Source organism: Salarias fasciatus, chromosome 5 (assembly GCF_902148845.1).
Source record: "Salarias fasciatus chromosome 5, fSalaFa1.1, whole genome shotgun sequence".
In the NCBI taxonomy this organism is placed as follows: Eukaryota; Metazoa; Chordata; class Actinopteri; order Blenniiformes; family Blenniidae; genus Salarias; species Salarias fasciatus.
In genome coordinates this window covers 13,276,647-13,292,504 of record NC_043749.1, presented here as the reverse complement: position 1 = coordinate 13,292,504, position 15,858 = coordinate 13,276,647, and the positions used below count along the sequence as shown (strand labels likewise).

The window sequence follows — 15,858 nt, the reverse complement described above, 5'->3', positions numbered from 1 at the left end:
TTTGTTGCCAACTCAGTCACTAACGTTCTAAATGACGTCATACACAAAGAAGGAAAGCATTGGTGCAAAGTGCGTCAGGTGATGTGACAGTGTTATACAGCCATAGAGAACCCCAATCACTATAATTTAGATTAATGTAGCGTTTACTGTTAGTTTATTAAGTATCCATTCATTTCATTAATCATATAAACTGTTTTATAGTAATTGAACATACATACAAAAATTCCGTTAAAGGGGGGATCCAAATGATTTGACATATATTCAAACACATTTTTAAAAATAATGAACCAAGTAATTAGTTACTTTTCAAATATTATAGCTCAATTACTAACTTAGTTACTTTTTTAACCAAGTAACTAGCAAAGACAACTAATTACTTTTTAAAAGTAACTTGCCCAGCACACGCACCTTTCATAATAGAAAAAGCTACTGCTGACCATTCCTGAGATTTAATGTTCTGAAGAGGCTAAAGCTGAGATGTCACAGAGAAAATCCAATAAACTGCCGGTGATTTGTTTAGCATCTTGTTCCTTTAAGAAAGCTGAATGGTGAACTTGATCCTCTCGCGCTGACGTAGCGGCCTGGAGAGGCTGCTGAGCCGCAGGACGGGAGGCAGATGACGGGGATGGGGGACAGACGCGGGGTTCGCGTTTTATGTTAGCGCCTTTTTTTCTCCATTATTTGCGCCTATGTGTGTATTTTATCTCCACGCGGCGCGCTGCTGAAACCTGTTAACCGCCTCGGCTGAAGTGAGGGGCGCGTTTTCAGCCCTCCGCCCTCCTCCTCCCGGGATACAGGCTGCCCTCCTCTTTTTCTTTTTTTTTTCTTTCCTCCTCTACAGTGTGAACTGCGGGTCACCATGTTATGCTGGGAAGTGCAAAAGTCCCGTGAAAATGAACGTGCGTGCTGAAATGGCCCTGGAAATTTTCTGTGGCAGAAGCTGAAGGCATTTAATGTGCGCTGCTGTCGGCTTTTAGAGGAAAGATGCATCATAGCCAGGAGGAGCAGGCGGTGAACGCGTCCGCTGCGCCCCGCAGCGACTCCCGCAGCCCGGGCAGCAGCGGCAGCCTGGACGAGGGGAACGCCGACCCCCAGACACCTGCCTTCCCTCAGCTGGAGTTCAAGAGGCACACAGTGACAGAGGACTACAAAGTAACCACGCAGGTCCTTGGTCTTGGCATCAATGGCAAAGTGCTGGAGTGTTACTGCAAGAAAACTGGCGAGAAATGCGCCCTCAAGGTTTGTTTGTGCTCTTCTCTCTCTCCCTGCTTTACCTCTGGTCATAGATGGGAGCTGGAAATAATAATAGCGTTCATTAAATATTCATTTGCACCGTTCAGTGGTGTCTGACTTTGCAAGTATATGCAGAAATCAGATCATGAATACAGCATCTCTTCAGTTCCACTAACAGTATGTATGGGTAAGCTACTGCGGTCAAGCCCGCCCTCATTTCAGAAAGCACGGTCAACCAAGCACTCAATTGATTCTGTGGTGCGCGCATACTTTGTGCATTACGGGAACAGCGTTTTCACAGTGACTTCACAATAAAAGCTGGGTTAAATTGAATGTGATCTTACTTTTGATTTGGTTAACCAAGTTACGCTCTTTAAGTTTTCACGACCTGGACTGACAGGCACAGTAAAATAGATAATCTTCTGCGACAATGTCAGAACTAAATCTATCAAATCAAACACCAACACACACCAAACACCAACAGACGCCAATAACAAATACCCTGTTACCAACAACCCACTCCACTTCTGTCTGATAGTCGGCCCCCCCAGGGTCCCATTCACCAAGTGTCATCCAGATCTGATGTGTATTTTCAAAGTAAGAGCCCTCTGAAAAGCGCATTTTTGACTCATCCAGCCAAATTCAAAGTTGCATTGCTCCAAAACTCCCTGTTGCCGAGCAACCATTCCACTTCTGACTGATAGTCGGCCCCCCCAGGGTCCCATTCACCAAGTGTCATCCAGATCTGATGTGTATTTTCAAAGTAAGAGCCCTCTGAAAAGCGCATTTTTGACTCATCCAGCCAAATTCAAAGTTGCATTGCTCCAAAACTCCCTGTTGCCGAGCAACCATTCCACTTCTGACTGATAGTCGGCCCCCCCAGGGTCCCATTCACCAAGTGTCATCCAGATCTGATTTGTAGTTTCAAAATAAGAGCCCTCTGAAAACTCACATTTTTGACTCGTCCTACCAAATTCAAAGTTGCATTGCTCCAAAACGCCCTGTTGCCGAGCAACCATTCCACTTCTGACTGATAGTCGCCCCCCCCAGGGTCCCAGTCACCGAGTGTCATCCAGATCTGATTTGTAGTTTCAAAATAAGAGCCCTCTGAAAACTCACATTTTTGACTCATCCAGCCAAATTCAAAGTTGCATTGCTCCAAAACGCCCTGTTGCCGAGCAACCATTCCACTTCTGACTGATAGTACGCCCCCCCAGGGTCCCAGTCACCGAGTGTCATCCAGATCTGATTTGTAGTTTCAAAATAAGAGCCCTCTGAAAACTCACATTTTTGACTCGTCCTACCAAATTCAAAGTTGCATTGCTCCAAAACGCCCTGTTGCCGAGCAACCATTCCACTTCTCCCTGATAGTCGCCCCCCCCCAGGGTCCCAGTCACCGAGTGTCATCCAGATCTGATTTGTAGTTTCAAAATAAGAGCCCTCTGAAAAGCGCATTTTTGACTCATCCAGCCAAATTCAAAGTTGCATTGCTCCAAAACTCCCTGTTGCCGAGCAACCATTCCACTTCTGACTGATAGTCGGCCCCCCCAGGGTCCCATTCACCAAGTGTCATCCAGATCTGATGTGTATTTTCAAAGTAAGAGCCCTCTGAAAAGCGCATTTTTGACTCATCCAGCCAAATTCAAAGTTGCATTGCTCCAAAACTCCCTGTTGCCGAGCAACCATTCCACTTCTGACTGATAGTCGGCCCCCCCAGGGTCCCATTCACCAAGTGTCATCCAGATCTGATGTGTATTTTCAAAGTAAGAGCCCTCTGAAATAGCGCATTTTTGACTCATCCAACCAAATTCAAAGTGAGATTGCTCCAAAATGCACTGTTGCCAAGCCACCATTCTGACTGATAGTAGGCCCCGGGGGCTGCTGCGTGTGATTTTGCCTGCCGCTGCAAGGCATGATGGGACGCGGGACTGGGTTTTGGGCCATTTCTTGCCGGTTTGCGTATTCTGTGTGGTTTATTTGTGTTTCATTTATTATGCATGTGTTTTGTTCATTGTTGTTCTCTGCTGTTGCCGTGTTTTCCTTCATTTTGTGTTCCTTTTTGTGTGCACCGTGGCTCAGGGGGACCTTTGGGGGAGGGATGCGGCCTTCGCGCCGCTGGGGAGGGCCTGTTGCTTGTGAACCTAAAGGTCAAACTCAGTCTCCTTCGTTGTCTCCGCCGCTCGAAATCGCCACATTGGTGTCAGAAGTTGGATGGAGCCACGGCAAGCTTCAGATAGAAGACGCCCGGAGAACGCAGGAAGGATCGCCGCACAGTGGGGGACTCCGAGCCGGCCCGACGGGTCCAGCGATCGGCCGAAGCACCGTCCAGAAGCGGCGAGGATGGCTGAGGACGGTGGCGATCGCGTGGATGCGGGAGCTCGCCCACCCACCGCTCCAGCGAGAGCCGCCGTCAAGCTGCCGAAGTATGATGGCGCCGGCTCACTGGAGCGCTTCATCAAGCAGACACGAGTCGCCGCAACGCACAACAGCTGGAGTGGCCAAGACACCGCCGCGCATCGAGCCCTGGCCTTGGAAGGCAAGGCCCAGCAAGTTCTCTTCGACTTCGTGCCCGGACAAGAGCGGATCCTGGCCGCATTAATCACCGCACTCGAGCGGCGCTTCGGGCGGCGCACCATAGAGGCCGCTGAAAGGGAAAAGCTGAATAACCGCCGCCGTCGCCAAGGAGAAAACCTGGGCTCCTTCACCACTGACGTCCAGTTATTCGCACGGCAGGGCTTCCCCACCTTCCCCGTAAGCATGCTGGAGTAACTGGAGTAACTACATGCATTCCAGCAAGGACTCCCGCCCCAGGCGGCTGCATCAGCATGTGCAGCTCGCTACACCACAGACCCTGGAGAAGGCCCTCTGGGAAGCAGAACTAACCGAGACAATCTCCTCCACACCGCGGGTCGGCGCCAAATCACCGCCGCCCCGTGTTCAACTGGCTAACGCCGCCAAAGAAGACGCCCTTCTCCTTGAAGGCGGTGGCGGTTATTCAGCTTTTCCCTTTCAGCGGCCTCTATGGTGCGCCGCCCGAAGCGCCGCTCGAGTGCGGTGATTAATGCGGCCAGGATCCGCTCTTGTCCGGGCACGAAGTCGAAGAGAACTTGCTGGGCCTTGCCTTCCAAGGCCAGGGCTCGATGCGCGGCGGTGTCTTGGCCACTCCAGCTGTTGTGCGTTGCGGCGACTCGTGTCTGCTTGATGAAGCGCTCCAGTGAGCCGGCGCCATCATACTTCGGCAGCTTGACGGCGGCTCTCGCTGGAGCGGTGGGTGGGCGAGCTCCCGCATCCACGCGATCGCCACCGTCCTCAGCCATCCTCGCCGCTTCTGGACGGTGCTTCGGCCGATCGCTGGACCCGTCGGGCCGGCTCGGAGTCCCCCACTGTGCGGCGATCCTTCCTGCGTTCTCCGGGCGTCTTCTATCTGAAGCTTGCCGTGGCTCCATCCAACTTCTGACACCAATGTGGCGATTTCGAGCGGCGGAGACAACGAAGGAGACTGAGTTTGACCTTTAGGTTCACAAGCAACAGGCCCTCCCCAGCGGCGCGAAGGCCGCATCCCTCCCCCAAAGGTCCCCCTGAGCCACGGTGCACACAAAAAGGAACACAAAATGAAGGAAAACACGGCAACAGCAGAGAACAACAATGAACAAAACACATGCATAATAAATGAAACACAAATAAACCACACAGAATACGCAAACCGGCAAGAAATGGCCCAAAACCCAGTCCCGCGTCCCATCATGCCTTGCAGCGGCAGGCAAAATCACACGCAGCAGCCCCCGGGGCCTACTATCAGTCAGAATGGTGGCTTGGCAACAGTGCATTTTGGAGCAATCTCACTTTGAATTTGGTTGGATGAGTCAAAAATGCGCTTTTTCAGAGGGCTCTTACTTTGACAATACACATCATATCTGGATGACACTTGGTGAATGGGACCCTGGGGGGGCCTACTATCAGTGAGAAGTGGAATGGTTGCTCGGCAACAGGGAATTTTGGAGCAATGCAACTTTGAATTTGGTTGGATGAGTCAAAAATGTCAGTTTTCAGAGGACTCTTACTTTGAAAATACACATCAGATCTGGATGACACTTGGTGAATGGGACCCTGGGGGGGCCTCCTATCAGTCAGAAGTGGAATGGTTGCTCGGCAACAGGGCGTTTTGGAGCAATGCAACTTTGAATTTGGCTGGATGAGTCAAAAATGCGCTTTTTCAGAGGGCTCTTATTTTGAAACTACAAATCAGATCTGGATGACACTTGGTGACTGGGACCCTGGGGGGGCCCACTATCAGTCAGAAGTGGAATGGTTGCTCGGCAACAGGGCGTTTTGGAGCAATGCAACTTTGAATTTTGCTGGATGAGTCAAAAATGTGAGTTTTCAGAGGGCTCTTATTTTGAAACTATAAATCAGATCTGGATGACACTTGGTGAATGGGACCCTGGGGGGGCCGACTATCAGTCAGAAGTGGAATGGTTGCTCGGCAACAGGGCGTTTTGGAGCAATGCAACTTTGAATTTGGTAGGACGAGTCAAAAATGTGAGTTTTCAGAGGGCTCTTATTTTGAAACTAGAAATCAGATCTGGATGACACTCGGTGAATGGGACCCTGGGGGGGCCGACTATCAGTGAGAAGTGGAACTGTAGCTCGGCAACAGGGCGTTTTGGAGCAATGCAACTTTGAATTTGGCTGGATGAGTCAAAAATGTGTTTTTCAGAGGGCTCTTACTTTGAAAATACACATCAGATCTGGATGACACTTGGTGAATGGGACCCTGGGGGGGCCGACTATCAGTCAGAAGTGGAATGGTTGCTCGGCAACAGGGCGTTTTGGAGCAATGCAACTTTGAATTTGGCTGGATGAGTCAAAAATGCGCTTTTCAGAGGGCTCTTACTTTGAAACTACAAATCAGATCTGGATGACACTTGGTGACTGGGACCCTGGGGGGGGGGCACTATCAGTCAGAAGTGGAATGGTTGCTCGGCAACAGGGCGTTTTGGAGCAATGCAACTTTGAATTTTGCTGGATGAGTCAAAAATGTGAGTTTTCAGAGGGCTCTTATTTTGAAACTATAAATCAGATCTGGATGACACTTGGTGAATGGGACCCTGGGGGGGCCCACTATCAGTGAGAAGTGGAATGGTTGCTCGGCAACAGGGCGTTTTGGAGCAATGCAACTTTGAATTTGGTAGGACGAGTCAAAAATGTGAGTTTTCAGAGGGCTCTTATTTTGAAACTAGAAATCAGATCTGGATGACACTTGGTGAATGGGACCCTGGGGGGGCCCACTATCAGTGAGAAGTGGAATGGTTGCTCGGCAACAGGGCGTTTTGGAGCAATGCAACTTTGAATTTGGTAGGACGAGTCAAAAATGTGAGTTTTCAGAGGGCTCTTATTTTGAAACTAGAAATCAGATCTGGATGACACTTGGTGAATGGGACCCTGGGGGGCCGACTATCAGTGAGAAGTGGAACTGTTGCTCGGCAACAGGGCGTTTTGGAGCAATGCAACTTTGAATTTGGCTGGATGAGTCAAAAATGCGTTTTTCAGAGGGCTCTTACTTTGAAAATACACATCAGATCTGGATGACACTTGGTGAATGGGACCCTGGGGGGGCCGACTATCAGTCAGAAGTGGAATGGTTGCTCGGCAACAGGGCGTTTTGGAGCAATGCAACTTTGAATTTGGCTCGATGAGTCAAAAATGCGCTTTTTCAGAGGGCTCTTATTTTGAAACTACAAATCAGATCTGGATGACACTTGGTGACTGGGACCCTGGGGGGGGCCACTATCAGTCAGAAGTGGAATGGTTGCTCGGCAACAGGGCGTTTTGGAGCAATGCAACTTTGAATTTGGTAGGACGAGTCAAAAATGTGAGTTTTCAGAGGGCTCTTATTTTGAAACTAGAAATCAGATCTGGATGACACTCGGTGACTGGGACTCTGGGGGGGCCCACTATCAGTGAGAAGTGGAACTGTTGCTCGGCAACAGGGCGTTTTGGAGAAATGCAACTTTGAATTTGGTAGGATGAGTCAAAAATGCGCTATTTCAGAGGGCTCTTACTTTGAAAATACACATCAGATCTGGATGACACTTGGTGACTGGGACCCTGGGGGGGCCTACTATCAGTCAGAAGTGGAATGGTTGCTCGGCAACAGGGCGTTTTGGAGCAATGCAACTTTGAATTTGGTAGGACGAGTCAAAAATGTGAGTTTTCAGAGGGCTCTTATTTTGAAACTAGAAATCAGATCTGGATGACACTCGGTGACTGGGACTCTGGGGGGGCCGACTATCAGTGAGAAGTGGAACTGTTGCTCGGCAACAGGGCGTTTTGCAGCAATGCAACTTTGAATTTGGTTGGATGAGTCAAAAATGCGCTATTTCAGAGGGCTCTTACTTTGAAAATACACATCAGATCTGGATGACACTTGGTGACTGGGACCCTGGGGGGGCCTACTATCAGTCAGAAGTGGAATGGTTGCTCGGCAACAGGGCGTTTTGGAGCAATGCAACTTTGAATTTGGTAGGACGAGTCAAAAATGTGAGTTTTCAGAGGGCTCTTATTTTGAAACTAGAAATCAGATCTGGATGACACTCGGTGACTGGGACTCTGGGGGGGCCGACTATCAGTGAGAAGTGGAACTGTTGCTCGGCAACAGGGCGTTTTGCAGCAATGCAACTTTGAATTTGGTTGGATGAGTCAAAAATGCGCTTTTTCAGAGGGCTCTTACTTTGAAAATACACATCAGATCTGGATGACACTTGGTGACTGGGACCCTGGGGGGGCGTACTATCAGTCAGAAGTGGAATGGTTGCTCGGCAACAGGGCGTTTTGGAGCAATGCAACTTTGAATTTGGCTGGATGAGTCAAAAATGCGCTTTTTCAGAGGGCTCTTACTTTGAAAATACACATCAGATCTGGATGACACTTGGTGAATTGCACCCTCGGGTGGCCTACTTTCAGTGAGAAGTGGACTGGGTTGTTGCCAACAGGATTTTTTTTTTTTTTTTTTTTTTTTTTTTTTTTTTGGGCGTCTGTTCTTGTTTGGTGTGTGTTCGTGTTTATTTTGATACTTTGTATTGTCGCAGTAGAATATCAGTTTCACTGTGCCTGTCACTCCAGGTCGTGAAAACTTAAGAAAACTAACTCGGCTAACCAAATCAAAAGGAAGATCTCATTCAACTTAACCCAACTTTTATTGTGAAGTCACTGTGAAAACGCTGTTCCCGTAATGCACAGAGTATGCGCGCACCACAGAGTCAATTGAGTGCTAGGTTGACCGTGCTTTCTGAAATGAGGGCGGGCTTGACCGCAGTAGCGTTGCAATGGAAATAGTGTTTTTAAAGCTGATGGGTTAGAGAGTGACAGTTCTCTTATCTTTGTAGATGTGGCTGTTTTTCTCTTTGTGTGACTTCTTCAGTTTGTAACCACTCCTGTCCTTCTTCCCCTCTCATCTGTTGTCATCCTACTTGAACACAGAGCTCCACATTACTGGGAGCAGGAGGTACACATCCTGTGTTCTCACAGTTCGAGAATGGGATGAAGTATTTCCTTCGGTAGTTTAAGCTGCTCCATAGCTCAACTGACAACTACCCTAAATGTTTAATCAACAGTTTCATTACAACAAACAAAACAAAATAATAGGTCAGAGAGTAAACCACTGTCATTTTGTACTTATCGTAGTTTATCCTAGTTTATCTATTTTATTTGTAAGGGTGACAGCACTAACTCTCAGTGGCTAATGGACCTGAGACTTGACCACAGCAGTTCCCACAGCAAGAACCAGCACGCAGCTCTGTGGCAGACATCCGGGAAAGAGTGTCTAAGATGAAGAAGTGGACATCCCCTGGCCTGCAAGGCCGTTCAGTGGTGTCTTACTTGGCAAGCATATGCAGTAATCAGATCACAATTCATCCATTACTCATATTTATTATGAGGGTGCTTCTACAGCACTTGCATCAGATTTGTGAGATTATCATATCAGAAGGATACAAAAAAAAAATCAATGAATTCACGGGCATGGCTGGTTGGAGAAGTATTTCTGAAGCAAATCCACTTAGTGAGTTTAACAGACAGTAGATGTGTCTGACAGTGATGTGCTGTCTGGGAAGCTTTCAGTTCCTCTCTCGCTCCCTGTCTGTTTCCCTCTCTCTCTCTCTCTCTCTCTCTCTCTCTCTCTCTCTCTCTCTCTGTCTGTCTCCCTCTCTCTTTCTCTCTCTCTCTACCCCTCTCTATAATTGTTATGTGGTGGACAATGGCACGCTCTGTTATACTTTGTATAATCAACTGCGCCTCTGGCATTTCAGTGAAGCACAAAACACACACATCTTTTCACTCACGCTCAGTAATATTCAGCTCACACTGTCATTTTGTGAGACACACAGATGCGTTAAGTAAATAAACAGCTGGCTTTAGGCCTGCAATAAAGCCTCACAAACAGGAAGAGCCGTCCATTGAGCACCTGCGAATGTTTTCTTGTGAAAACCTTTACTTTGCTTGGGTTTGGATTGGGTTTTTAATGCCATGAAAACCAGGATGCCCTTAGCCACTGTCTGGTTTATCTGTGTTTTGTGATGTATGATACAATGTTTATCAGTTCAACTCTTCAGTGTCCTCCAGAATCAACTTCTCTGCCCACATTGCTTCTAAATATGGCTTTCTACCCCTTCTTTGACCTCTGATATCCTTAAACTTTGCAGCTTAAAAAACAAGCTTTGAACACTTTTGGATGCATACTCTGTCAACTGAGCCGCACTCACTGTGCGTGCATGGAGGCTTATGGAGGGATTTTCAGCTTTGCACTGTCTTGTGTCCACATTTTGTTCAACAGATCCTCAGTGATACCCCTAAAGCCAGACGGGAGGTCGACCTGCACTGGCGAGTGTCTGGAGGCCCCCACATTGTACGAATACTCAGCCTCTATGAGAACTTCCATCAGGGGAAGAAATGTTTACTGATTGTAATGGAATGGTAAGAAACAATAGATGTAAGTGGTTCATTGTTAAGCTCCACGGCAACATGTACGCAAATACACTCAGAGTAGATTATGAAATAGATGCATGAGGCATACATGTGAGAAATGATTATGGTACATTAATCCCCGTTCAGCCACAAAGGGTGAACCATTGTGAACATAGAAAGCGTTAGATGTTCATGGCGCCTTGGGTCTTAATTGGTACAAAGTGACTGAAAGAAATACTTTTTATTTGTTGTTTTACAGTTTTGTGTTATTTGTAACTACGTAAATGAAATTCTGGCATAACTTTGCATAATCAGCATTTGAAGTGAATAATGCATTTAAATTCACTGATGGGACATGAATGGTTAGTTAAACATGAAGTCAAGAGAATCACCATTAAGCTTTATGGTATGTTTCGTTGGTGCAAAACCCAGGAAATTTATTTCCTAACTAGTTTTGTGCTCTGAGCAGTACAGAGACACAAAGACTCGCTCTGTTATGAGACCATGGTTGCCATGTTTTGCCCCACTTCTGATCTCTTTGTTAATCTTGTGTCAGTATGGAGGGAGGGGAGCTGTTCAGCCGCATCCAGGCCAGGGGGGACCGGGCCTTCACAGAAAGAGGTGGGTGAGAAATCACTTTTCTGAGTTTAAAACATGTTATATTCTGTTCTGTGAGCTGCAGCTACACGGCTTTGTTCATGTGTGTCCATCAGAGGTGTCTGAGATCATGCATGACATTGGCTCAGCCATAGACTTCCTCCATCGCATGGACATTGCTCACAGAGATGTCAAGGTACGACTGCTTCAGCTCACATGGAGGAGGAATGCAAAGGAGATTTTTAATGTTATCAAAGAATTCTGTTGTGATTCAATTTTTGTTCCCTTTCTTATTCTGATTCACACTACAGCCAGAAAACCTGCTCTACACCACCAAGGAGACGAACGCAACACTCAAACTGACAGATTTTGGCTTTGCCAAAGAAACAAACCTCCACAAATCCCTTGAAACTCCCTGCTATACCCCTTATTATGTTGGTGAGTATTTGCATAGTAAGAAGACTTGATTTTCTGCGTGTGTGAACTGTAATTCACTTGTGTGTTGTCAGTGTGTGTTTGTATATTACTGACCGGCTGCTTTGTGAATATGTTCTTTACCCCCCATGTTATTGTCTTGTTTTCCTCTGTGTCTGTTTATCCATTCAGCGCCGGAAGTGCTGGGGCCGGAGAAATATGACAAATCGTGTGACATGTGGTCTTTGGGAGTAATTATGTATATTCTGTGAGTATCGTGTGTATCTCTGTCTTAATGATGTAATTGTAACTACCGACATGCTTTATTTTGATCAAAGGTTTGCCCTCCTCTCCTCTCCTCTCCTCTCCTCTCCTCTCCTCTCCTCTCCTCCCCAGTCTGTGTGGATTTCCTCCTTTCTACTCAAACACAGGTCAGGCCATCTCTCCTGGGATGAAACAGAGGATCAGGTTGGGCCAATACGAGTTTCCCAATCCTGAGTGGGCCGACGTTTCTGAGGAAGGTCAGGCACTGAATTTATATATGAATAAAGGGAAAATATCAAATGTTAAAAACTGTGATTTGCTGCCAAATTGTACAGAAACAGTAAAATTCACAGCATGAATATTACTGTTTTTGTAATTTGCGACATTACCACTAGATGGCGTCTGAGTTTGACGCACTGGTCCATCAACATCAATGTAAACGACACGGTTTGAAACATTCCCATACACTTTGAAATTACGGATGAAAATAACTTGAATGAACATGAAGGGAAAATGTTCTGGTTCATTTCATCAATATATTAGATATCCTAGAGTATTGTGAAATGTGTTTTTGTGTGATCACAAAAACTTGAGCATCAAGTTAGTGGAAATAATCCATAGTGTAACTTTTTTTTTTTGCAATATATTACCTTTAGAAACATTGATTAAAAAAAAACTTTTATTAGGGACTGCTGACATGCTGACAAATCTCAAAGAAGTAGAAATAAAAAAAAAAAATGTTTTCCTAATTTTTATCATTGTAGTTTCAATTTCAATATTTAGTATTCAATCACAAAATTTAAAAATATGTTTGGGAGTATGTTTTTTTTCCATATTGTAGTTCAAATTCAGTTTAATAAAAATTAGGTGGGTCATTGAATTTTGGTTCATCCCATGTTCTCTGCAGCCAAACAGCTCATCATTCAGTTACTGAAGACAGACCCCAGCGAGCGGATGACTATCGGACAGTTCATGAACCATCCTTGGATCAGTGTAAGTTAACAACTGAAGCCTTGCAGCGGTCTACATGCTGTCTGTGTCAGCCTGCTGTCTAATCATGGATGCTCATGTTTTTGTACCACAGCAGTCAATGGTGGTCCCTCTAACACCTCTGCACACGTCCCGTGTTTTGACAGAGGACAAGGAGCTGTGGGACGATGTGAAGGTGAGACTATAAAATGTACTTTTAGTGTTTTGTTGGAAGGGCTTTTGCATAGAGAATCTCTCTATTGTGAAGTCTGTCTTTGAATGAATCTTTGAGACAGGTGCAGAAACTCGTTAGGATTCCTGCCAAGGATCCATCCAAGTGTCAGAATATGCTTGTTGTCATAATGTGGACACAAGATGGCAGTAAACTTCAGATTTACGCCTCAAACACTGTTCTCTCAACAGGAGGAAATGGCCAGTGCTCTGGCTACTATGCGTGTGGACTACGACCAGGTGAAAATAAAAGATTTGGACACGTCCAACAACCCTCTGCTCAATAAGAGACGCAAGAGGCCCATGCCAGGAGGAGCCGAAGGAGCCGAGGAGGCAGACGGAGGGGAGGGGTGGAAGAGTGGCGTGTAGTAGTCTTATTAAAGAAGCTGCATTTTCTTCATAACGTGGGAAAATGTATTGTAAGCAAGCAAGCAATATTTTCCCATTTACATATCACTTACAGTATCTTACTCGTTGTTTGTGTCACTGCTCTCTACAGAGGAGAGAATGTCACTCAACAGTTTGTAAATAAAATTATTTTGTTTTTTTTAGTGTTTTATAACTGTATCACTGTAGAGGTTCACTCTGCAAAAATCAGTTTGACCTGAAGAAACCATTCAACATACACAGAGGTTTCTGATGGTGAAAATTAGATCATATATTGAGGCAGAAGCCACACAGTGTTCTAGTGGTTTGCACAATCTGGTTTAATTCTGGGCCTTTCTGTCCAAGACTTTGCATGTTCTCCTTTTCATTGTTTCAGGAGACCTCAAGTATAAAAAGTAGCACTAGTTGTTTACCTATATGAACGTAAAATGTGTCATTATATTCCTATAAAGCACGGCAAGGACTGTACCTCAAGAAGTGATGTTTTTAGGAGAACTTGTTCCAATGTACTTTTCAACCACTCAGTATGTGATGACTGTTTTTACCTTAATAGTAGTGTCCTGGAACATAATAGTGGTAGTATAGTGTGATGTACTGTACTCTGTGTAATAGTCATCTAGCTAGACTTCGTCATTCACATATATGGTGGCCAAAAAATTCCATTTTGCCTTTTTGGTTTTATGACCAACTGTTCATTTGTTTACGTGAAGCCACAGTGCCTATGTAGTGTTCATGAATTTGCATGGAACGTTCTTCACTGGAAATACAGATAGTCAAATCAGAAGCAAAGCAGAACCGAATGTGTTTCAGAGCAGCTTCAGGAGAAATATTGAGGTCATGGTGCCAGTATCTCAGATTATGAAGAATCTCCTGATGATCTGTCGGAAAGGTGTACTCTTCAACCTCACTTCAGCTCACAACTGTCATAAAAACAAAGATTTTTCTTTTCTGTAAGAATATAAACACGTTTAAATCAGAAAAACTGGGTTTGTGTGTTTTTTAATGTGTTTCAAGAAAAAGAACCATGAACTGAAAATCTACTTAAATAATTCTAACCAAAACTGAACTTGACTTAAGAAGGTAAAGTTACGGTGTTTTTCTGTGGGAATCTGGAGATCCAAATCATACCAATGTAGCAGTGATCAAAAAAATAGAAATTTAAAATCTGGAAACTCAACAAGAAGTATAGAAATTATCTGAATGAATCATCTCTTGAGTTCCATCAACAGTGTGTATGGGTCACTCGCAATAAAAATTAAAACTGTGCTTTCAAAATTTTAGGAGGGTTAGAGAGCTTCAGAGCGGCACAGCAGGAGGAGAGATTCAGGGGTCAGGAGAAAGGGCATGAATATTTATTGGTTTGACAATAATTCAGACTTCGAATATTTTTAAATAAATTAAGATTTTGAGAGTAGACAATAATGTAAGTGTGCCTACATAAAGACTGATCAGATATTTCAAAGAGACTTATGTTTTTCATATGGATCCAACCTCTAACAATACTAATGTCAAACAAGACAAAGTCCAGAATTCAATCAAAAATAACTAATTATGTTAACATGTAGCCTATGTTGTAAGATAGTAGGGAGGAAAACTCTGTGAGGAAGCAAATTAGGAGACTTTGGGCGGGTGAACTTTTGTCTGTGAAGTGAAAATGATACAGATTCAAAACTGATGAGACAAAAATAGTCCACTCTTGAACTATAAACTCACTCTTAGATTTACATTCTCTATATGCTGAAGCCTAGCAACTTTTTGTCACAATGAAAAACTATCCATAGTGAATGTTCAACCTGAATACTTTGAGTCATGTTAAAGAATAATACAATATCATGAAATACATCCTTATGCTCCTAATGCTTCTTATGTCCTTAAAGCTTTCAAAGTATTCACGAGGAGAGCTGCACACACCTTCTCTAATTCAGCTTCCTTCAATAACAATGGAAGCTCTTATCTTTGTAGGTGTGTCTGTTTTTTTTCCTTGTTTAACTCCGCCAGCTGTTTGTAACCACTCCTGTCCTTCTTCTTCCCCTCTCATCTGTCGTCACCCACACTCGAAGTTAGAGCTCAAATTATTGTATGAGCAGGAAGTGCACATTCTGTTCAAATACGCAACAAGCCACACAGTTCCTGCAGCGCTACGTGACCCTGTGGTTGTATCTTTGCACATCCTGTGCTCAGTGAAGGCATCTTATTTACTGTGTCATCACAGGACCTCATGAGTTTTAAACTAGGGCAAAATCTTTCCTTCAGTAGTTGAAGCTGTCCATGGTTCAAATGACAACTAACCTAGATTTTTATCTCAAAACTTTTCTTTTTAAATACTGTAAGCACAAAACACAATAATAGAAGATTATTCCCCAGGGGAAGAACAGTCTTAATTATGAAAGACCCACAAAAAACAACCATCCCATCCAACTGCTGAGTTTGCATGTTACTCCTGTGTGCAGAGATTTTCCTCATGAGCCCTGATTTCTTTTCATGAACCAGAATGTGAGTTCCTGTTTCTTTGGTGGCTCAACATCACTGTGGATGTTGGTGTATGAGATTTTCTGTCTCTGATTTCCCTGCAGAGGACTAGTGACGTGTTCTGGGTAAATCCTGGCTTTTCAAATAGTCAGCTGGGATTGGCTCCAAACCATTTATCCAGATCAAGTTTGGATGAATGGGCATTAAATTTTAGATTACGGCTGCATTCTGGTGGCTAGTACTTTTGCCTCAAAGTGAAAAAATGTTGGTTTGCGTCCCATCTAGTCTGTGTGGAGTCTTCATGTTCTCCATGTGCGTGCATGCTGTTGTAGT

The 15,858-nt window shown here is 44.9% G+C and overlaps 1 protein-coding gene across 2 annotated transcripts; it reads left to right on the top strand.

Annotated features, from left to right (window-relative positions):
* Positions 1-672: 672 nt before the first annotated feature.
* Positions 673-14,014, top strand: LOC115388214 (MAP kinase-activated protein kinase 2-like). Of its 2 annotated transcripts, none has more exons than XM_030091205.1 (10): positions 673-1,239; positions 10,064-10,203; positions 10,751-10,815; positions 10,908-10,987; positions 11,103-11,229; positions 11,398-11,473; positions 11,602-11,726; positions 12,377-12,462; positions 12,557-12,634; positions 12,862-14,014. In XM_030091205.1, the coding sequence occupies exons 1-10, from the start codon at positions 985-987 to the stop codon at positions 13,036-13,038; spliced, it is 1,209 nt and encodes a 402-aa protein (XP_029947065.1). In that variant the 5' UTR covers positions 673-984; the 3' UTR covers positions 13,039-14,014. The 2 variants fall into 2 exon arrangements, with proteins under 2 accessions (XP_029947065.1, XP_029947064.1); XM_030091204.1 differs by having other exon boundaries at positions 676-1,239; positions 12,554-12,634; positions 12,862-14,013.
* Positions 14,015-15,858: the final 1,844 nt, after the last annotated feature.